This window comes from Podarcis pityusensis, assembly GCF_964106645.2.
Source record: "Podarcis pityusensis genome assembly, chromosome: 5".
NCBI classification, from domain to species: Eukaryota; Metazoa; Chordata; class Lepidosauria; order Squamata; family Lacertidae; genus Podarcis; species Podarcis pityusensis.
This window is the reverse complement of record NC_138032.1, coordinates 24,641,148-24,663,237: the sequence shown is the minus strand read 5'-3', so window position 1 is coordinate 24,663,237 and position 22,090 is coordinate 24,641,148. Positions and strand designations below refer to the sequence as shown.

Sequence of the window (22,090 nt, the reverse complement as noted above, 5' to 3'; positions counted from 1 at the left end):
TCAGGTTACAGACTCCGCTAACCCAGAAATATTACCTCGGGTTAAGAACTTTACTTCAGGATGAGAACAGAAATTGTGCAGTGGCGGCACGGCAGCAGCGAGAGGCCCCATTAGCTAAAGTGGTGCTTCAGGTTAAGAACAGTTTCAGGTTAAGAACGGACCTCCGGAACGAATTAAGTATGTAACCAGAGGTACCACTGTACTATCTCTTGAACTTCATCCCCTCCCCATCAGTTAAATTGGGAAAATAAATATTACAGGATTATTGTGAAGAGATTTCAATGGAGTACATTAAATTCACACAAAGCAGTAGCAAATAAATAATACTTATCATTGAGAGGGAATGTTGGCAGGTTCTGCTTGTCATCTCACAGTGATTTACTTATGATAAAATCTGCTTCTGAAATCCTCCCTTCAGCACATTATATGTTTTCCAGGACATCTGGTTACACTACATAGGGAAGGGCAGTATCTCAGCAGATGATCTCATGTTTTGAGGGGAGGGGGAATCAAAACAACCTTACCAGACAGCTGAAGTTGGAATCAAAGGCCACCATGGTGGGCAGATCCCAGGTGACTCCAGAAGGCAGCCCCTGCCATTTCCTCCCTGGGGGTGGGAGGAAACCAGCAGCAGCAACCTCTTCCATGAGAGGCCACTGTAGAGGTGGCATTGGAGAGGGCTGCCAAGGAGGTGGCAGAGCTCATCTTCAAGGAGTGTGCCACAACCATCACTGTCACTATGGCGGCAGCAGCTGGCAATACAATCCTTGGAGGCCAGATCTGCTGCCCCTCTGGATCCTGCTGGCTGAGGCGGTTGCCTCATCTTGCCTCATGGATGGGCTGGCCCTGTCACTACCAGTCAGTCAGTGCAGTGGCCTAAATAGACCAATGGTCTAACCCAGTGTTAGCCAATTTCTTTGAGGACTGATTCTGCACTGGGACATGCCACAGCTGGAGTAAAGTCTGTTTCTGTCACAAGCACCAAAGGTGAAAGGACCAGAAGCAGATGGTCGAGGGCAGGTAGGAATCAAAGAGCAAGTTACAAAAAGATAGTCAAAGTTGGGCTGGTAATCAGGAGCAGAGCAAAGCAACTCTTAGCACACACAAAAATTGCTTGGACTATTAAACTAGGTTGTTCTTGAGGATTTTGTAGGGCTTGGGGTGTGCTGATTGCAGTAGCGTAGCGTTGGGGGTGCAGGGGGGCCGGCCGCACCGGGCGCAACATCTGGGGGGGGCGCGCTCACACTCGCAGCTCTCTGCCCCTACATGGCTCACTCACTCTCTCAGTTAGGGGGCGCAAATTACTTGCCTTGCCCCGGGTGCTGACAACCCACGCTACGCCACTGGCTGATTGGCTTGTAGAGTCAAATGACAGTATGACAACAAAGGAAGGTCCTTTAAGGCTAAAAGTGCAGCCTTGATCTCTAAGACCTTGTCTGTCTGGCCTTCAGAAGTATACCTGAGTGCTGGTGGTATGGAACATAAGGCTCCAGAGAGTTGCTGCTGGATACCTGCAGGTTCAAGACACAGCCTGGCATGTTATAGCTTCTGGTGATGTATGGCTTTTATACTGAACCAGCAGTGAAGGGAGCTGTTGCATGGGTGTGTCCCAAGCCATGATTTTAGGGAGAGCAGTCTGCACAAACCTGTGGTCCTGTGTGCTTGACTTAGAATCTATGAGAGGAAACCTGCCCAACCACTTCCTTTGTTAAGGTAATGATATTGGTTGGCCAGTGAAACACTGCCATTTACATGAGCTTAGATATTGTCATAGGGACAAATGGGTGGGCCTTTTCCCACTTCACCTGACTGGATGTGACATCATCCTGGGAAAACAATAGGCCATGGTGGTATGGGGGGCTTTGTGTGAGAGTTTTGGCTTTGTGCTGCTCCCAAGAGCTATGGACTTCCCTGGAACACTAATGAGGAAGCAAGATCCGTTGGGGTGTTAATGCTGCAAGCCCCTATACTCAGGTTGTATATCTGTGTAGATCTGTATTGCGTCCGCAGTTAATTCAAGCACTAATTTCACCACTATGACCGCTTTTGCTCTCCATGAAATTTAAAATGAAAGTCCTCAAAAAGTCTATGTTTTTGGTAACCTCTTGCAGATACTGTACAATTTGTACAAAGAATGGCTGGATCTAGATACATCAAAAAAGCGTTTCAGAAAAAAAAAACTTGTTGTAAATTTCATAATAGGAAATCACGTTGGCGAAAAATGGGACTCCACAGTGTCATCTGGTGTCATAATAATAATAATAATAACAATAATAATTTATTATTTCTACCCTGTCCATCTGGCTGGGTTTCCCCAGCCTCTCTGGGCAGCTCCCAAGAGAATATTAAAAACACAATAAAACATCAAACATTAAAAACTTCCCTAAACAGGGCTGCCTTCAGATGTCTTCTGAAAGTCAGATAGTTGTTTATTTCCTTGACATCCTTTAGGAGGGCATTCCACAGGGCAGGCACCACTACCAAGAAGGCCCTCGGCCTGGTTCCCTGTAACCTCACTCGCAGTGAGGGAACCACTAGAAGGCCCTCAGAGCTGGACCTCATTGAACGATGGGGGTGGAGATGCTCCTTCAGGTATATAGATATATCAGTGTTTATAACGCTTGTAAAGTTGCTTTTTCTTTACTAATGTAGCTGAATCCAATGTCAGCCAGGGAGAAAGCTGAATGCATGCAAGTGACTACTTGCCAAATGATATTGGCAACTACATAGCCACTTAATAAGATGGTCATTTTGTAAGTTCCTGGCAAGTACTTCCCCAGGTTTCTGATTTACTGTGGAAGTGTGGTGGGATTTTCCTCACCATTTGGCTGGGTGATACAGACCACAAGCCTACAAAATGGTTTTGCTCCCTTGATAAATTACTGTCCATCTATATCTTCAGCTAGCTGTTGGAGCTTCTTGAGGATGAGCAATGGATGATCGCTTAGAATGTTACTTAGGCATTCCTCGGTTGCTATGACACCCAGGTATATGTGTACCAATTTAAAGAGAAATTGCCTTTTCACATTCTTCCTGCACAGACCAAAAACTTTCACATTAAAAATCCAAAGAGAATTAATTTCCTGGTGGGATTTAACATATCTCAGGCTGGGATGGAGACAACTCAGAACAAAGTATGAGGGTTCTTGGGCTGCACAGTTCCTCTCATTCTTATCTCGTCTTCCTGGGAGATTGGTTTCAACTACATTCTCTGTGAAGATACCTAAAGGGGAGAAACGTGAGATAAGAGAGCCACAGGGCATCTGCTCAGATCCACAAAAAAGAGATCCCTCTTTGCAGGATGTTTAACTGGTAGGGTTGAGCCTGTGCCTAATGACTGAAGGAAAGCAACAGAAGTAGGAAGAGAAAAGAGAAGACAAAAAATATAAACAAGGCGTTTGAACCATCCTCATTCTCATAGGATGCAGTCAAACATCATCTTTATCACATCATCATAGCAAAACTGTGGTAAATGTAAGTAATCATGCCTATTTGAGGTGGACGTTGGATATCGAGAGTATGGCTACAAATCCTTAATTGTTTGATTGGTTAGATTAAGTGATTGTTAAAACCTCTTCATCCACTAATCCAATATGGCTACCAGGCACACTTCAAGGCCCTGCTTTTTAGCACTTAAAGACCTGAACAACCTGAGACCAAGGTACCTAAGGGATTGCCTTGCCCACTATATCACTGCCAAGCAGCTGTGCTCTTCAGATGGGGCACTACTGAGAGTAGCTTTTGATCCTGAGCATCACTTAGCCTGTCCTAGAAACCAGACTTTTAGAATTGCAGATTCAGCTCTCAGTTACTATCTGAAATCAGACACCTGCCGAGCCTGATGGTGTTTAGGCACCTGATTATGTTTAGGCACCTACTGAAGACATTTTGGTTTAGGAAGGCTTTCCCGGAGGTGTAATTCAAGGCATTTGTGGAATTTCCGTTTATATTTGAGGAAATGGTTTTACTGCTTTCAGAGTTTGTATAGATGGCTTTATTGTTTTAGAGTATTCTTTATTTTATTTTGTTGTTCTTGGAGCTTGTGTTGCTGCATTTCGTTCCGTTTTTACTGTGAACACCAGTTCCAATGGCTTTATGTCATGGAGTGGTCTATAGAGTTGGTTAATGAAATAAATAAATGAATCTTTAAAAGAGCTCACCAGTAGTCAGGCAAGGTCTTTAAAAATGTTACTATTATTTTTTAAGTCGATGTCATTTTTTAAAAAATGCACACACACACCCCTGTGTCATTCTGCCAGTGCAGAACTTCCCTTTCCCCCAGCTGAAAGTGCCCCCAAAGGAAAGCCCTGAGCTGGCCTGGGATCTATTAGATCCTGAACCAGCCCCATTGCTGTCACATGACTGACTGCATTCAGGCCAATTAGGGGCAGTTCTTACTTTAAAAAGCCACACAATTCATTTAAATAGAGTGCATTGGAACTACAGATGGGTGCACCATCACCCCAAAAAAATTGAAAATGCATAATCAAAAGAGCATTTTTTTAAACAATCTAGGGTTGCTACTTTCTGGCTTTCCTTTGATTTCTTCCGAATTAGTCCTACATGCCATATGTCTGGGTTTTCCCAGACATTTTGCCAGTTCAGTGAAAATCCACCCAGACCCCATTTTGCTGAGTGATTCCCAGATGCATGGCAGCCCTAAAAAATCATAAATTTGCTAATGTGTATGTACAGATACACATTTAGAAATAAATACTATCATTTATATAGAAATAGCATGCTATCCAAGTGTTAACCAGACTTGGACCAGACAGCCTTTCAAATAGAAGACACCCCTCTTTAAAGTAGGACAAGTGGCCACATGAACTTGGTGGAGCCCTTTGAAGGGGAAAGTTGTAATAGATAAAAGAAGAGTAATTTCTGCAGTAACCACAAACCGTTTGGAGAAAGTGTCAGTTAGAAAGTACAGAAAATTGATAAGTGGCTGATAACAACAGCAAAAAAACCGAAGGAACAGATAGGGAGATATTTGACTCTGTGGACAATAAAGGAAATGAGACTAAACTAAAGATAAAACCTAATCTTGAATGTACCTAAAATGAAAAGATCACCATAGGGTCCAACTCCCTGACATGCCTGGAGGCTGCCCCCCAGTGAGCAAAAGGCAAAACAGCAAAAGAAGAATTGCTTGCTTTAGGGCTTTTGTCCTGAAAAATTGCATTCCTGAGGAAGGTACCATTAAAATCCAAATCGAATGGGAGCTCAGGGGTTATCATGGGAAGCAGGAAAGACGCAATGGAATAGGAACCTGGGGGTTCACGAGGACCTTGCAGAATTTGACCACCCACCTGCTCTTCGTTGAAGAGGAAGAAAATGCAACATTGATTTTAAAAAACCTGTAATTTAACATTAGGCCTGCTCCCAAAATAACCCAGGGCTGGGTTGGTGGAACCTAGGTTGACCCAGGGAAGGTTGGTCTGAGAAGTGGCCTTCAGATCGGTGCCAAAGGGCAGATCAGAGGGCTGTGCACACTGCTTGCTAGTGCTCCCTGTCTGCTTCCTCTCTTTCATCTCAGTATTTCCCTTAAAGGTAAAGGTAAAGGGACCCCTGACCATTAGGTCCAGTCGTGACCGACTCTGGGGTTGCGGCGCTCATCTTGCTTTATTGGCCGAGGGAGCCGGCGTTTGTCCGCAGACAGCTTCCGGGTCATTTGGCCAGCATGAATAAGCCGCTTCTGGTGAACCAGAGCAGCACACGGAAACGCCGTTTACCTTCCCGCTAGAGCGGTACCTATTTATCTACTTGCACTTTGACGTGATTTCGAATTGCTAGGTTGGCAGGAGCAGGGACCAAGCAACGGGAGCTCACCCCATCGCAGGGATTCGAACCGCCAACCTTCTGATCGGCAAGTCCTAGGCTCTGTGGTTTAACCCACAGCGCCACCTGTTTCCCTTAGAACTCAGCATTATTTGGCTCTGCCTGTCATTGGCTATGACTCCCCCTACTGTTGGTCTCCCAGCCTTCCCTCCTTCCAGTCTCAACGGACACCAGCTACCACTGAATAAAACCCTCTTTCTGGTTGCCATCCAGGTGATCGGCCTGAATGGCTGCCCAGGTTGATGTAAGTGTAGGCTTCCTTAGTGTACAGAGTGAGAAGTCTCTCAAATGTCAGTAGGGCTTCTCCTGAATATCACAAACCCATATCTAGGCCAATGGAATTAAAATATACCCCTGAATTCCACAATAGGGTTTTTTCTCCTCCCTGTTCAAATTATGTACAGAAACATTACAGTTGGATGTAGCATCTCATGTTGATCACAGAGGTTTCCGGGAGGGTCACTCCCCTAATTAATTTGAAGGCACTAACAGGAGTTGTACTTGCATTAACTACAAACATAGGCATAACAACAGAAACCTCATATCATCCCATGAATGCCCCTGAGGAAGTCAGCTGATCTCACCAAGCAGAGGAATAAATATGACAGGCATTGATTGCTGCAGAGGAAAGGAAACATGAAGTCCCTGTTGGCTTTGGGCTTGATTGGCGCTGCTTTTGCTATCACTTGTCCCCGGCGTTTTGACAGGTATTTATCATTTATTTATTTATATCGTTCAATTTATAAACGGCTTGATTGCAAAAAGAAAAAAAACCTTTTACAAAGACGTAAAATAAAATAATGACATCATTAAAAAAAACTTTAAAACAACTATTTGAAACTTTTAAGAAATAAAATCAATCAGAATCTAAAACCAGATTAAAAGACATGTCAACGTTCTACATGTCTGGACGAAAGCAGAAGTTCTTTCAATTAATCCTGACATGCTACTCACTCCTTGACTTTTATGTCCTGCAGTGCAAAGGTGTTCCGTGTGAAGCCTCAGAATGAAAAGCAAGTGAGCTTCTTGAAATCCTTGGCAAGCAAAATACCGGTAAGATATTTTTACAGCTTGGATTCCCTCCCCCCACAATCCACCACCCTTTGTGTTTCGTGTTGGATTGTTGAATATCCTGTAAGAATCAGCAAGGCTGTTGTTGTTGTTGTTGTTAAGAAAAATAAAATCCACCTTGGGCGGTATTCAAATAATGCATCCTTTCAGTTCAAGGATTTCCACTTGTGCAATGGGATTTTCTTCCCCCTCTGCTCTTCCTGCATGTGCCCCATGCGCTCCCCAAATCTATTCCAGTTGCTGAAGAAGCAAAGTCTGTGGCTTAGCTATGCACTGTATGGTACTTCCTGTTGTTGGTCGTAAATCTCCTACCATCCAGCTTCATTAGATGCCTCCACAGATTCTAGTGTTATGAGAGAGGTAGAAGCTATTCTCCCTATACACTTCATTTTACCACACCCCTCCTTGTTCACCTTTTTTGCAAGCCCCAAACCTTGTAGTCTTTCTTGATAGGAGAATTGCTCCAACCCCCTTGATCGTTTTGGTTGCTCTTCTTTGCAACTTTTCCAAATTTTGTTGTTGTGTCTCTGGGGTTGCACCAGGGAGAGATCTGTCTGGCTGTGTCTGTGAAGAAGACAAGAGAGGCCACCAAACACTCACAAGACATAGCATGAATTCCTCAAAAGGCCTGTGCATTAGGAATGGGGAAGCAATTCAGTTCAGTTTGCATTTTAACGTGAACAGAACAATATGCAGATCCGAAACCTGGGTATCCTTTGAAATTTGCAGGTCTCCCAGTTTTGCAATGCTGCTCAAAAACAAAAACTGTGTACTAAATATACAGTGGTGCCTCAGGTTACATACGCTTCAGGTTACATACGCTTCAGGTTACAGACTCTGCTAACCCAGAAATAATACCTCAGGTTAAGAACTTTGCTTCAGGATGAGAACAGAAATCGCATGGCGGCAGCGGGACGCTCCATTAGCTAAAGTGGTACCTCAGGTTAAGAACAGTTTCAGGTTAAGAACGGACCTTCAGAACAAATTAAGTTCTTAACCCGAGGTAAAGGTAAAGGGTAAAGGGACCCCTGACCATTAGGTCCAGTTGTGACCGACTTTGGGGTTGTGGTGCTCATCTCACTTTATTGGCCGAGGGAGCCAGCGTACAGCTTCCGGGTCATGTGGCCAGCATGACAAAGCCGCTTCTGGTAAACCAGAGCAGGCATGGAAATGGCGTTTACCTTCCCGCCAGAGCGGTACCTATTTATCTACTTGCACTTTGACGTGCTTTCAAACTGCTAGGTTGGCAGGAGCAGGGACCGAGCAACGGGAGCTCACCCTGTCGTGGGGATTCGAACCGCCAACCTTCTGATCGGCAAGTCCTAGGCTCTGTGGTTTAACCCACAGTACCACTGTATTAAAGAAAGTGTGCATATATATGCATCTATTGGTAAAAATAACATGCAAAAATTGATTATATTAGGCAAGAATTGTATACAAAAAAACTGTATATTAGAAGAAATGCAGGCCCAAATGGTGGCGATTTTTTTAAAAAAATGCAAAGTGATGCAAAAATGTAGCAAAATTAATTTAAGATTGAAAAATTAGAAATCGAGAGAGCCCCAGACTGACAGATTCATCCCTACTATACAAAGAGCTCTCTCCATGTACACCCTCATGATCCTAGGATCCTGATCAAACTTTCAGGAATCCTACAAATGCTACAGCCCTCAGATATTTGAACAAAGCTTACACTTCCACATGCATAGGGAACTACCATCAGCCAAGTATGTGGAAAACAGTAGAGTAGTGGAACCTCACACCTTTTCCTGCTCAAATATCCACACATGCACATTTAGTGCAGACACTGAAAACCTGTGACTAGGGATCTGGTTCTTTTCTTCACGTTCCTCTTGAAAGGGTAAAGAGGAATGTTGTCAATCTCCAAAAAAGGCATTAATTTACTGCAAAGGCCTTAACACCCATTTTGAAGGCATTATCTTTTCATACAAAAATTTCTCAAAACAGATTCAGAGCTCAACATATCTTCAAGGAGACCACAGGAGAGACATGGCCCACACTTGCAAAGCCATTCAACACATATAGTGGTAAAATAGCTGTTTGTTGACTTTAGGCCAATTTGCTGCACTCGTCTTACCTCTGGCCAAAGTGCTTTGCTAGACAAATGTAAACATGTCTTAAAAGCCTTGACATTTTAATAGGACTTTCTTCAAAAATGTTGTATGATTTCAGTGTTTTTTGTTCCCTGGCAACTCAAGGCCTTTAAACATGCTTTGCCAGTTGTGAGCCAAATAAGAACAAAAAACACCCAAAACATAATCACCCTTGTCGAATGATGTGAGGTAAGAATATTGCGTGGTGAGTTCCCGCCTCCCCCCGAGGAAATAAAGACACAAGAATTCAGGTTAATGGGTCAAATTAGGCCACAACTTTATTGATTACAGGAATTGAGCGGTATTGGCTTAGGCATTGGTCCTAACTACTAACCGGCTATAAGGCCGGAAGGGTTGAACACCAGTGGGAGGAGTCCTGCTGAGGCACGTCAACTAGGACCTCCCCCCGGCACCACCGTGTGGGGGCGTGCCATGGGCCCACACCTCCCTAGGCTTAGGACAAGGCCACGCCTCCCGGAATCCTTTACCAGACTACCCTTGCTTGGGGGAAGGTGATGGCGCTCCTTCCCCCCTTCATTTGCATGACAATAGGACAGTACCCCCACCAATGCCTAACCGCCAATACTGAAGAGTTGTGACGGTTTGCTACGAGGTAGGCGAAAACCAAATGGCTGGTGCCAATTTGCCATTTGGGAAAATTCCTACCAGGCCCCTTGACGGCGACCGACCGTAGTTCATAGCAATGCCTTTAAACATGCTTTGCCAGTTGTGAGCCAAATAAGAACAAAAAAACACCCCAAACATAATCACCCTTGTCGAATGATGTGAGGTAAGAATATTCTCCAGAGAATATTCTCTGCTAGAAAATTCTCCTGAGAATATTTTCCACAAACTGTAAATTCTATGTCGTCTACACAGCTGCTTTAAATGTACACACCTCATTAATTGAGAATATTCTCGAGAATATACTCCAAAAGATTATTCTCGAGAATTTAAAATCACTACCCTAGTCTAACCTCATCACTAAGTGACATTTCCCTCCATCCCTTCCCTACCAAGGGATTATTTTGAGGCTCAGCCCTAGCACACAAGTTTTCAATACTAGTTTTTCATTCCAAGAAAACACAGGCTGGCATAGAAATCTATTTTGATGGGTCTTCCTTGTAAATGCAAAACAAATCTTTTAGCTGCAGCCTGCGCTTTTTCCAGACACTGTTCCTCTGTGGTTTTAATTCTCTGAGAGAAGATTGTCCTATTCTGTAGGATAGTCCTTTTGTTTGGGAACACAATGGTGCTTCTCCTCTGCAGCCGATAGAGAAACCATTAAACTCCAGCTTCAGGTGGAACCACTGTCCAAACCCTTTGGTAATGTGGCAATGGATGGACCCAGGAAGAGCAGGTATTCCTGCAACAGTAACAGTAATCCAAATTAGAAAATTTAAAGTTATTCTAGAATTTGGTTGCAAATAAAAGATTTCTGATCTTTCAAACAAGCTTAATATGGCCAGTTTTTAAGATGCTGGGGCATTTTATTTTGTAAAGCTAGAGATTTCTTCAAAAACGACATCCATGTTGACTTCCGTCTTGACTCCTTGACATTTCTTCCTGTGCAGATCGACTTTTGGTATCCAGACTCGGCATCGCATATAGTCAACCAGATGGAAGTGAATTTCCTTGTCCGTGCTGAACAGTCCAATACTACCAAGACTCTCCTGGAGCAGAACGGCCTACATTATGAGTGGGTGATGCTTAAATATTTGTCACATCTGGTTGCTAGCCATTTGGAAAACTGTGTAGATTCTAGCAGGCTCTTCTTATGTTCTTAAGAGCCAATAGAGTATCTATGGCACAAATAATCAATAATAGTTTTATCCATTCAGAGATAATGGTGAGGTTATCTGTGTACATATCCACACTGCACACTTAAACTGGTTTAATGTTCATTCTCAGGGGATCCTTGACACTCCAGGTACTGATGAATCTTCACCAAGTCACAATTCCCAGGGGTTTTTTGTCAATTAAAGTGACGTTTAAGTTATATAAGTATGCAGTTGTCCTATTATGCCCTTTGAGTTCTCATTTATGAGTAGAATTTGACGTACAGGTGATGCAACACATTTTTCTTCTTCTTCCTTAATTAGTTAATGAATCATAGCCCCAAGAAAGCAGATGTTCTTAGTTTTGTTCTGCTGTTAGAAAAGCTTCACTGCTGCTTGTTATCAGGTTAACCAGGCATGTCCAACTTTCAAGAGACTGAGATCAAAATTGTGGAGCTGAGATATACCATGTGTTCTCTGAATCATATTGGACGAACCATGTACTTTAACAGACTTGGTCCAGCTAAAGTCAGTTGTGACTAAAATGACATTGAAACCAATGTAGAAAGTTTGTCACACATCATTCTCAATGGAATGGGAGTCACGGCCCACTTTTAGCCGAAATGAGCCCCATCATTGTTATATTAAAAGGTGTACAAGTCGTGCGATGTATAAAACTTACATACTGAATTGATCCTGTGCATGACAGTACATGATTTTGCTTGTGGTGTTTTGTATCATGCAGGATTTTATTTCAAAACCTTCAAGAAGAGATTGACAAGCAACTGGAAAGGAATTCTCCCACCAGCTACAGTTACACGAAATATAATGAATGGCACAAGGTACAGGATACATTTGATGACCTTAAGGGGAAGTATTCTCAGTGGTCAGAAGTAGCACCGGTTTCACTCAGATAGGACTGGGGACACAGCTACATTAGTAAAGAAAAAGAAAAAAGAAAAAAACCAGCACTTTGATAGCTTTTTTTGTTTGTTTGTTTGTTTGTTTGTTATAATGATTTAATTTCTGATTTATTTATAGCAGGGGGGGTTCTGTATGTAGCTGCACCCCTGGTCTTATTTTGTGTTGTACTTGGGTATTAGCATCATCATCATCCCATGTATATCCTGCCATTCATCAAGTAATCTCAAGGCAGGTTACATAAAAACAGCACTAAAAACCAAACTGTATATCAAATACAAAATATAAAACAACAACTAAAAATTTACAGTTGATGAACAAGTAACTCATAAAGGACCTGGGGTTCAGGCACCCCTGTGCTGGAAAGTATGAGACCACTGCTACTGTCCATCCATATTTTAGTCATCTGGTGTCGCAAACTTCAGTTCCAGTTAAAAAGGAATCATCTGTGCATCACTAGCATTTAATCTGCTGCTAGCTGAACAATTTATATTTTATTTTATTCAGATTTCTGCTTGGACCGCCAGAATTGCAGCAAAGAAGCCAAAGTTGATTTCCCGCCTTCAGATTGGAAAAACTTTTGAAAATCGGCCCATGTACATCCTTCAGGTATGACGCTCATTCCACAGCAATATTCAAAGAATGGGAAAGATACTCAAGAGCAGGGGTGGGGAATCTTCAGCCCTCCAAATGTTTCTGGACTACATCTCCTATCCACCTCAGCCAGCATGGTGAATAGTCAAGACTGATGGGACTTGTAGTCCAACAACATCTGGAGGGACAAAGGTTCCGGAATCTTCCTCCAGCATATCCTATTACTTTAATGAGAAAAACAAAAATACTTGTATCCAAATCCTATGCAAGGCTATGACCCATCGTAGGTTTTACAGGGCTCAGGTGGGCTTATTTTTTGAGGAAGAGGAAGTGTTCGTAAGATTGTATCCCTGGAAGCTATAAAGGTTTGCTACACAATTGCAGCATTGCTTAAAAGCGAAAATCCATTTCTGAAAGGTTCTCAGAAAGGAACTGACACATCTGTGTAGTTTTACACACACACACACACACACACAGAGAGAGAGAGAGAGAGAGAGAGAGAGAGAGATGTACCAGCAACTTACAAATTGTTCCTAACCACAGAAAATGTTTCAAAAGCAGGTTGGGAAACAAAAGGACAGCAAAAAGGCCATCTTCATGGACTGTGGAATTCATGCAAGAGAGTGGATTTCACCTGCATTTTGCCAGTGGTTTGTGAAAGAGGTTAGTTAACAACCAGTCCTATTTACCTGCAATGTCTTAGTGGCTGAACCTCAGAAAGTTTCCTTTACTATGCAACACCTCCCAACAGCAATAATCAATTCCAGCCTTACCAATGTCACAGCAGGAGACACAAGGGGGGGGGGGGGGAATCAAAGGCTCCTTTCTGCCAGCAAACAAATTGTGAATGGGCTCCAGTCTGGTTTAAGAAAACATGGCGTAGGCCACTTCCAGACTGTCACTATTTTGCAGGTGAGATTCAATCACATATCAGCAAATTTAGGCTGTGCAATTAAAGTGGACTTGGCATGCTTGTGCAACAAGCCCCCAACCCCTGCAAAATCAGACTTTTTATAGTAAGCATAGTGGTGGGAAGACTGCATTGCAAAGTGCGGGACAACTATTGCTAAAAGTTATTGCTTTGCAAACCAAGTGGAATGAAGACCCAATAAATAGCAAATATTGCATAGTCTTTCCAGATCTTTGTGCAAACAAATCAGGATGAATGCTCAATAAACAGGCGATCTGGAAACGACCATAGATAGGAAGTTGACACTTTGCCTTTGGGATTGTTCTAGAAAAGTGATCTGTGATGATTAGGATGAAGATTAGCTTCTGCAGAGAATCTATTGTCATGCAGTATCGTGAGTTGCAGCGACAATCCTATGTGCACTTATCTGGGAGTTAGGCCCACTGTGGAGAGTGAGACTTACTCCTGAGTAAGTTCACATAGTACTGCATTGTAATTTGCTTTTAGTCCTTGAGTAAAAGTGACTTCTAAACAGCGGCGTAGCGTGGGTTGTCAGCACCCGGGGCAAGGCAAGTAATTTGTGCCCCCTAACCCGGGGCAAGGCAAGTAATTTGCGCCCCCTAACCTGGGGCAAGGCAAGTAATTTGCGCCCCCTAACCCCTAACCTGCCGCCACTGCCAGCTTCTTCTTGCTGCTGCCTGGTCTGGTCTGGTGTGGTTCTCTCCCGCGCTCAGCGCTGCGCTGGGCAGCCGCTGCACTGTCCCTCCCCCAGATAGTCCCTCGCTCTCTCTCCGCACTGCACGCCTGGCACCCACCCCCTCCACAGTGGGCGGCGACCCAGCGGCTCGGATCGGATTCGCACAGCCAGCACTGCAGTGAGAGAGAGAGAGTGAGCCAGGTAGGGGCAGAGAGCTGCGAGTGCGAGCGCGCCCCCCCCCATGTTGCGCCCGGTGCGGCCGGCCCCCCCTGCACCCCCCACGCTACGCCACTGCTTCTAAACCCTCGAATGTATCACCAGGCCATCAGGACTTACGGAAAGGACAAGGTTATGACAAATCTGCTGGACAACATGAATTTCTACATCCTTCCCGTACTCAACATAGATGGCTATATCTGGAGTTGGACTTCGGTACTGTACACATCTTCCTGCTTGCAAAAGCTACTTTTAGCAACTTAAATTTTCATCTGTGATTTTAAAGGGCAAAAACTCTGGACTGATGTATAATGAAAGTGGGATATGTGTGTGCTCTTGTGGGTTGGTACAGTGAAAACGGTTTGAGGAAGGCAAACAAGATATAATGAAATCCATACCTGCTCCAGAGCAACTGCCCTAATTCTGGCCTCATGTGCCCTAGACATTCAAAGCAATAGCATACCACCTTGAACTGTCATGATTTCCCCCCAAAGAATCAAGGGAACTGTAGTTTGTTAAGGGGGCTGAGAGTTGTCAGGAGACCCTGATTTCCCTCACTGAGTTGCAATTCCAATAGGGCTCTGGTAAGAAACAGTTTTGTTATACCACCTGGGGAGGGTGTCCTAACAACTCCCAGCACCCAAACTATAGTTCTCGTAATTCTGTATAGTGCAGATGGACCCCCTAAGGTAAGGTTACCAGATGTCTCCATTTCCTGGGGACAGTCCCCAGATTTACAGATCAGTCCCCATACAAAGGGACGTGGGTGGCACTGTGGGTTAAACCACAGAGCCTAGGACCTGCCAATCAGAAGGTCGGCGGTTCGAATCCCCACGATGGGGTGAGCTCTTGTTGCTTGGTCCCTGCTCCTGCCAACCTAGCAGTTGGAAAGCACGTCAAAGTGCAAGTAGCTAAATAGGTACCACTCCGGCGGGAAGGTAAACGACATTTCCGTGCACTGCTCTGGTTTGCCAGAAGCGGCTTAGTCATGCTGGCCACATGACCCGGAAGCTGTATGCCGGCTCCCTCGGCCAATAAAGCGAGATGAGCGCTGCAACCCCAGAGTTGGTCAAAACTGGACCTAATGGTCAGGGGTCCCTTTACCTTTACCCCATACAAAATCCACTGCAGTTGAAAAGTGTCCCTGGTTTCATTGAAAAAAAATCTGGTAACCTTACCTAAGGGTACAAAGATCTGTTGCTCCTTTTCAAGGTCAGTTTACTGCTCATGAGCTCCAGGTGGCTACCAGTTAGCAGATTTTGAGCAAATCAGGAAGCCAGACAGACATTAATGAAGAAGCAACCATAACATAGAAGTACTAAGGGTTAAACAAGGAACTGGCCTACCTCCATCCTCCACTCTGCTTCAGATATTATGAATTCCATAGAGAGATCAGCCAAACCTGGGTCTGTTTCTCTGCATGTACCTCAGTTGACTCCGTTTACCATGTACCAACCAGACTCTGATAGCATATGCATCTCATTTGCTTGATCATGTGTGATCGTCGCATGAAATGAGGCACACCTCGCCTTCATGCTGTGGCTTACCTACACTAAAATGCCTTCTTTGTAGGAAATTCATAATAATTGGAGTAGCACATGCTCACATGTCGAGCCTGAGAGACAGAATTTACAGTGAGAGGATCATAATGTCAAACACAAATTCATTTAGTGCATTATATTTGATTGCACTGTCTTCCTAGTTTAAATATGAAAGTCTTCGTTTTAACTATGGGGGCTTTGTGCTCAAAATCAATTTAATCTGTTGATCATTTGTTAAGGGGTTGAGGGGGTCCATATATGGGTCTGAAGTCCCTCAATTGTTTTGTCGACTAGGATCGCTGTTGGAGAAAGAATCGCTCTAATGTAACCAGCAATAAATGTATTGGTGTTGACCTCAACAGAAACTTTGATGCTGCATGGGGCAGTAAGTATTCTTTCTTTTTTAAAATACACACACACTTGCAACTAAACCTTTGGATTTTTTTGAATATAACTCTGAAGCCACACTATGTGGACATTACTTCCTCCCCTCTCAATTTAATATTTTGGTTTCCAAGACATCTTGGCAATGGCAAAAAAAAAAAAAGGTATTTTGTACAGCAAATATAAATTAACATGACATCCTTCTTAGCTTTGTTAAATTAGTTTTGTTAAATCAAATAAACGTGCTACATCAATTCTTCATTTTGGACTGGAGGAAAATTTTCAATTCAAACACTTTCAGGAAATCCTATATTGACCTTCTGTAGCTAATTAAAAGTAAGTGTTCTCTTCACCAACAGCTGTGGATGCTTCCAAAGATCCTTGTACTGAAAATTTTTGTGGACCGTCAGCAGAGTCGGAACCAGAAACGAAAGCAGTTGCAGCTTTCATCTGCAGCCATCTTTCTTCAATCAAAGCCTATCTGTCAATTCATTCCTACTCTCAGATGATATTGTTCCCTTATGGCTACACTTTGAACAAGGCACCCAACCACAACGAACTGGTAATATCTTCTCTAACCTGGCACTTTCCAGAAGTTTTGGACAGCCTTAGGATGACTGAGTTGATGGGAATTATAGTTCAAAAATATCTAAAAGGCACCAGGCTGGGGGGTGGGAGGGATCCATATTAGAGCAATACCTGCATTAGGCTAACCAAATATGTCACAAAATAATGTTCAAGCTTCTGAGTTCTCTGCAACTATTTATTTAGATTGTAACTGAAGCAAGTTGGGGGTGGGATGAAGGAGGAAACTTTTGAAAAGCCCTAAACGGCCTTGGTCCAGTATACCTGAAGGAGCATCTCCACCTCCATCGCGTTGCCTGGACACTGAGATCCAGCGCCAAGGGCCTTCTGGCGGTTCCCTTGCTACAAGAAGCCAAGTTACAGGGAACCAGGCAGAGGGCCTTCTCGGTAGTGGCACCCACCCTGTAGAACGCCTTCCCATCAGATGTCAAAGAGAAAAATAACTACCAAACTTTTAGAAAACATCTGAAGGCAGCCCTGTTTAGGGAAGCTTTTAATGTTTAATAGGCTATTGTATTTTAGTGTTTTGTTGGAAGCCACCCAGAGTGGCTGGGGAAACCCAGCCAGATGGGTGGGGTATAAATTATTATTATTATTATTATTATTATTATTATTATTAGGTTCAGTTGGGTATTCTGCATCTTTTGGATTGAACCCAAGGCTGTTGGGGGGAGAGAACACACAATGGTTGACCCTCCAAGGTTCCATCTTGAGACTATGGCAATGTTAAGATTACCATTAACTCTGGGTCTAGTGTGCTCCCACAGCTGGTGTTTGAAGCTGTGTGCACATAACATTAGACCCACAATTCATATATATTCTGTAGTTTATTGAGAAATACTGCTGTTTGATGTGCATTCCATCAAACCGGCTTCCATCGGATTTGAAGACATAAACCACATTCACTTTGCAGTTATATGGGTTCATATGGGACAAATAAGAAAACATCAGCCATTTCTGCCCCCATTTCCCTTTTTGTCAGAATATTCCACCACCACAAATGGCTTGTTTTTTGTTTTGTTTTGTTTTGTTTTAAACCAGAATGAACTCGCAAAGAAAGCTTCCCAAGCTATAGCCAGCCTGTATGGTAAAAAATACAAGTATGGGACATCAGCACTGACAATCTGTAAGTATTTGAAATACTTCATCTCTCTGTAAACATAACACATTCGGAATCATTGTGTTTAGGACTGCAAGGGCTTCCTTCACTACAAATGTGAAAGAAAAATAGAAACTGCGACATGCAGATGTAGTGTTGGAAAAAGTGCCACCTACAGAATTTCTTCCTGTCATGTGCCACAGGAGCCCCACCACCACACAAGGTTGTGTTCTCCTAACAACATCAGTGTAGAAAAGGCCTCCACCTATCAGTTCAGTTCTGGGCTCCTCTGTTCCTAATAAGAGCCTGGCTAAACCAGCCGGGGGATGATTCTGTTATACTGAAATTTTGCTCCTCTGAAATATACGGTACTCGGAGTCGAGTGTGAATTTCATGCTCTTTATTCAGCTCATAGTAGCAATGAATGAAGCTTTCCCCAAAACATCTAGCTATATATACATTATTTACACAATGGGGCCCGCATGATTGGCTAATTCCAGGCTGCTCCTGTAGGCCAATTAGGCTGCGGAGTCACCTCCTCCAGAAGACTGATTGGCTGCTCCTGCAGGCCAATCAGGTCACTGATTCACTTCCACCTGGAGCTGGATTGGGTGGCTCCTGCGGACTAATCAGACAGCTGCATTCTGGATCCTATTGTTCTAGGATTCAGCTCAGTACATAACACCCTCACAAATAAGTAAGTTGCCCTGATCCCGGGCAGCCAAGGAGGGGGAGGCCTAGAGACCCTTTTAGACGTGTGGAGAAAGGATACGTATAAATGGAGTATTCTAAGCTCTATCCCTGACTGACATGTTATGTTATGAAGTAGAGGTGGAATAGAAAATCAATTCCATTTGCATTTTAATGTGAAACTACCGAATTCACTATCCTTCACAATTTGCCCTTTTCCAGATTTTGCAAGACAGTTCTTCAACCTAGTAATGTTTACCCAAAAAAGAGGTGTCTATTAAGGCAAAGTGTGCATAAAATTGCAATACTTGTGAAAATAGCATACAAAAATGTGCAATATAAAGGCTTTATGTGTTACAGTCATCAAGTGTTGAGCATGCATGTGTAAATGGACCTTTGATCAAGGCTTAATTTGATTCTGCGCTCATCAAAGGTCATCCTCTAAACCTATTTTGAATGTCATTGAGAAGTCCTAAGAAACAAGATAAAATAATAAACAAGCAACAATAACATTTTCCTCTATTTTTTCTTGCTGTGTTCTCTGTAGCAGGCTAGCGGCAATTAACTTTGTTGTCCTGTTTTGCAGATCCTTCCTCTGGTTGTTCCGATGACTGGGCTTACAATCAGGGTATCAAATATTCCTTCACCTTTGAGCTTCGTGACAGGGGCAAATATGGGTTCTTCCTTCCTGAATCTGAGATCAAGCCAACTTGCCAAGAGATTATGCTGGCAGTCAAGTTGATGGCCAGTCATATCCTCAGCCGGACAATGTAATGAGGACTACTGCTTTATGGTGTATTGCAGAGCTTTGGAAAGTAATAAATCAGCACGTTTACAGACGAAGGATTCAGGGTGTCATTATTACCCTTGGATAGGAGACCAGGGATCCCTGGGCTGAGGACAGCAAAATATCTAACTAAGCCTCTTCCAGGTTCAAACATAGCAGCAGCTTCTTAGAAATCCACTAGTAGATCCCGCAATCGGCCTTCCTCTCTTACAAACTTAGGGAACAATTGGGCTGGCAAAGGAGGGCAGTGGAATGTCTTCATGTGTATCATGTTTCTGAGACTGTGAAAATGTGTAGTGTCATCTACCTTCAGAGTCACATCAGAAAGAGTTAAGTTGTGGGTGAATATATCAGACGACACAGTGATTCTTCAAACAGCTCTTGTTTATTCACAGGCCAGAACAGAACTGAACTGAAGGGTTCAGCCAGCCTGCTTATATAGAGCTCCACTAGAATGCAACAGTAACCATTTTCTGTAACTATCCAATCACTGAACGTCACTTTCAATCCCTTATTTGCATATGTGGACCTGAGTGAAAACTATCTACAGTATCCCCCTGCTGGCCCAGGGTGAGAACTTCAGTACATAACAGAAAGATTCAATTATTCCTCTATAAATACAAATATTTGCTTGCAGAAGAGCCATCACTTGATGGTAATGCAATTGTTTTGGATGCAGAAGGTCCCCAGTTCATTCCCTGGTATCTCCAGGCAGGAAAGACCCCCTGCCTGAAATCCTGGACAGCTGCTGCCAGCCAGTGAAAGCAATACTGAGCTACTTGAACCAATGTTCCTACTTATTTGCTTTCATCAAAATACAGTATGTATATATTACTCTTCATCAAAAATGGATTCCATGGCAATCTGTAATAGATAGATAGATAGATAGATAGATAGATAGATAGATAGATAGATAGATATGCAACCCCATCATAAACATGGAGTTCTAACCTTAGGGATCCATGCATGAAATTAAAACTGGGGTCACTGATATATATGTTTCCTGTCTATGGGTTTGCTCCCTTAGTTTCTCAAATGGCATGCAGGTAATCTCAGACCCATTGAGTTAGACTTGCCATACATCAAGAAAATTCCTGACACATCCTGCTTTTCGGAAACAGCAGCTTAAAATCACTATTTTAACCATTTGGGTTAAAAAGCTCAACAACTTTGAAGGTGTTGCAAGTTAAGATTCCTTAGATTGGAATCTCACCAACCTATTGTATCACAGAATCTTGTAAAGATAAATAAGAGTTTAGGATTTATCAATTTTTATTGCATGAAATTGTATTAGAGGTCTATTGAAAACCTGCTTTTTATTTTTTATTTACATTTTTAAAAAATGAATAGTATAATTGGGGGGGGGGGGCTTGAACTTCCAAACATTCAGTCCATCAGTAATTTAACTCTTCTCTTCTCCAAACCATTTAACCCTTCCTCAAAGAACTAGAGCTGCCTCTTAAATATCCTTCTACCCTCCAAGTATCTCAATCCCATGGAAGACAAAGTCTTGATTTATCAAAATACTCAGTCAGAATGCTAGCATTTCACATTAAACCAGCAGAGGGCATCAACACATCAGAGTGATGCTCTGACTAGGAAAAAATATCTTGGGGGGGAGCATTAATCTCATGGCAAGCTGCCTATGGCTATGCATCAGGATATGCAGAATGACTGTTTCAGAAAGTGTGGATTTGTCTTTAAATGTGAGCTGCATCGAATTCATCCCCAGTTCCAGAGAGAGAGAGAGAGAGAGAGAGAGAGAGATCCTTTCTTTTTCTGAAAAAGACAGAGGAAAGACTTTCAAATCAAACCTCGATACACTCCACTGTTGTAAACAAGTTTACTCTGGGTCCAGGTCTGATACTAGAAGTAAGGCAGGCAGGGTAGGGTGCAGAGTCTATTCTGATATGTTCAACAGATACTTGCAACTTAAGAATTTACACCAGGCATTTCTTAGACTATAATTCCCATCCAATGAAGTGATAAAGCAGATCAACAAGGTGAGACTGCTACCCAGGAGTTACTTATAACACTACAGAGTAGACCTAGAAGAGAAAAAGCACTCCATTATACAGTGGTACCTCAGGTTAAGAACTGTTCCGGAGGTCTGTTCTTAACCTGAAACTGTTCTTAACCTGAAGCACCACTTTAGCTAATGGGGCCTCCTGCTGCTGCTGCACCGCCGCTGCACGATTTCTGTTCTCATCCTGAAGCAAAGTTCTTAACCCAAGGTAATATTTTTGGGTTAGCGGAGTCTGTAACCTGAAGCGTATGTAACCCGAGGTATCACTGTATTATCAACAGCCCATCCTGGACAATGCTATATTACTTCCCTCTCAAAGACTTTGAGTGGTAGGCCTGTCTTTGCTTACAGACACCTACTCGGTAGCAACAGCAGGTCACCTAACAGCGGCACAAAGGCAGACTCTTTCTGCAACAGAACCCAGATGCCAACTCTGTCCCCATATCTACTAGGCAACACTATTAGAGGAACTAGTAATGTCAGCCCCAACACCAAGGATTCCTTCACCAGCTCATCACCAGCTCACTATCTGTGAGATGTATTATCATCCACCAGCCATGCTCTTCTGCATTACACATAGGACAAACAAGTCAGTCTCCATACAAAAGATTAAACACAACACCAGTGTGGTGTAGTGGTTAAGAGTGGTAGACTCGTAATCTGGTGAACCGGGTTCGATTCCCCGCTCGTCCACATGCAGCTGCTGGGGACCTTGGGCTAGTCACACTTCTCTGAAGTCTCTCAGCCCCACTCACCTCACAGAGTGTTTGTTGTGGGGGAGGAAGGGAAAGAGAATGTTAGCCGCTTTGAGACTCCTTCGGGTAGTGATAAAGCAGGAT

General features: G+C 43.2%; 1 protein-coding gene across 3 annotated transcripts; it reads left to right on the top strand.

Annotated features, from left to right (window-relative positions):
* The first annotated feature begins 875 nt into the window (after positions 1 to 875).
* On the top strand, positions 876 to 19,277 carry LOC308478430 (mast cell carboxypeptidase A-like). Of its 3 annotated transcripts, none has more exons than XM_081008180.1 (12): positions 876 to 1,020; positions 6,361 to 6,545; positions 6,816 to 6,891; positions 10,598 to 10,722; positions 11,547 to 11,643; positions 12,230 to 12,331; positions 12,878 to 12,979; positions 14,245 to 14,355; positions 15,975 to 16,065; positions 16,424 to 16,626; positions 17,691 to 17,775; positions 19,025 to 19,277. In XM_081008180.1, the coding sequence occupies exons 2-12, from the start codon at positions 6,475 to 6,477 to the stop codon at positions 19,210 to 19,212; spliced, it is 1,251 nt and encodes a 416-aa protein (XP_080864306.1). In that variant the 5' UTR covers positions 876 to 1,020; positions 6,361 to 6,474; the 3' UTR covers positions 19,213 to 19,277. The 3 variants fall into 3 exon arrangements, with proteins under 3 accessions (XP_080864306.1, XP_080864304.1, XP_080864305.1); XM_081008178.1 differs by lacking the exon at positions 876 to 1,020 and adding an exon at positions 1,818 to 1,974; XM_081008179.1 differs by lacking the exon at positions 876 to 1,020 and adding an exon at positions 2,999 to 3,474.
* The last annotated feature ends 2,813 nt before the right edge of the window (positions 19,278 to 22,090 follow it).

Coding starts and splice junctions, on each gene's coding strand:
- LOC308478430 (XM_081008180.1), top strand. CDS start 6,475: ATGAAGTCCCTGTTGGCTTTGGGCTTGATTGGCGCTGCTTTTGCTATC. Junction 16,066..16,423: donor CTTTGATGCTGCATGGGGCA/GTAAGTATTCTT, acceptor CTTCACCAACAG/CTGTGGATGCTTCCAAAGAT. Junction 16,627..17,690: donor CACCCAACCACAACGAACTG/GTAATATCTTCT, acceptor GTTTTAAACCAG/AATGAACTCGCAAAGAAAGC.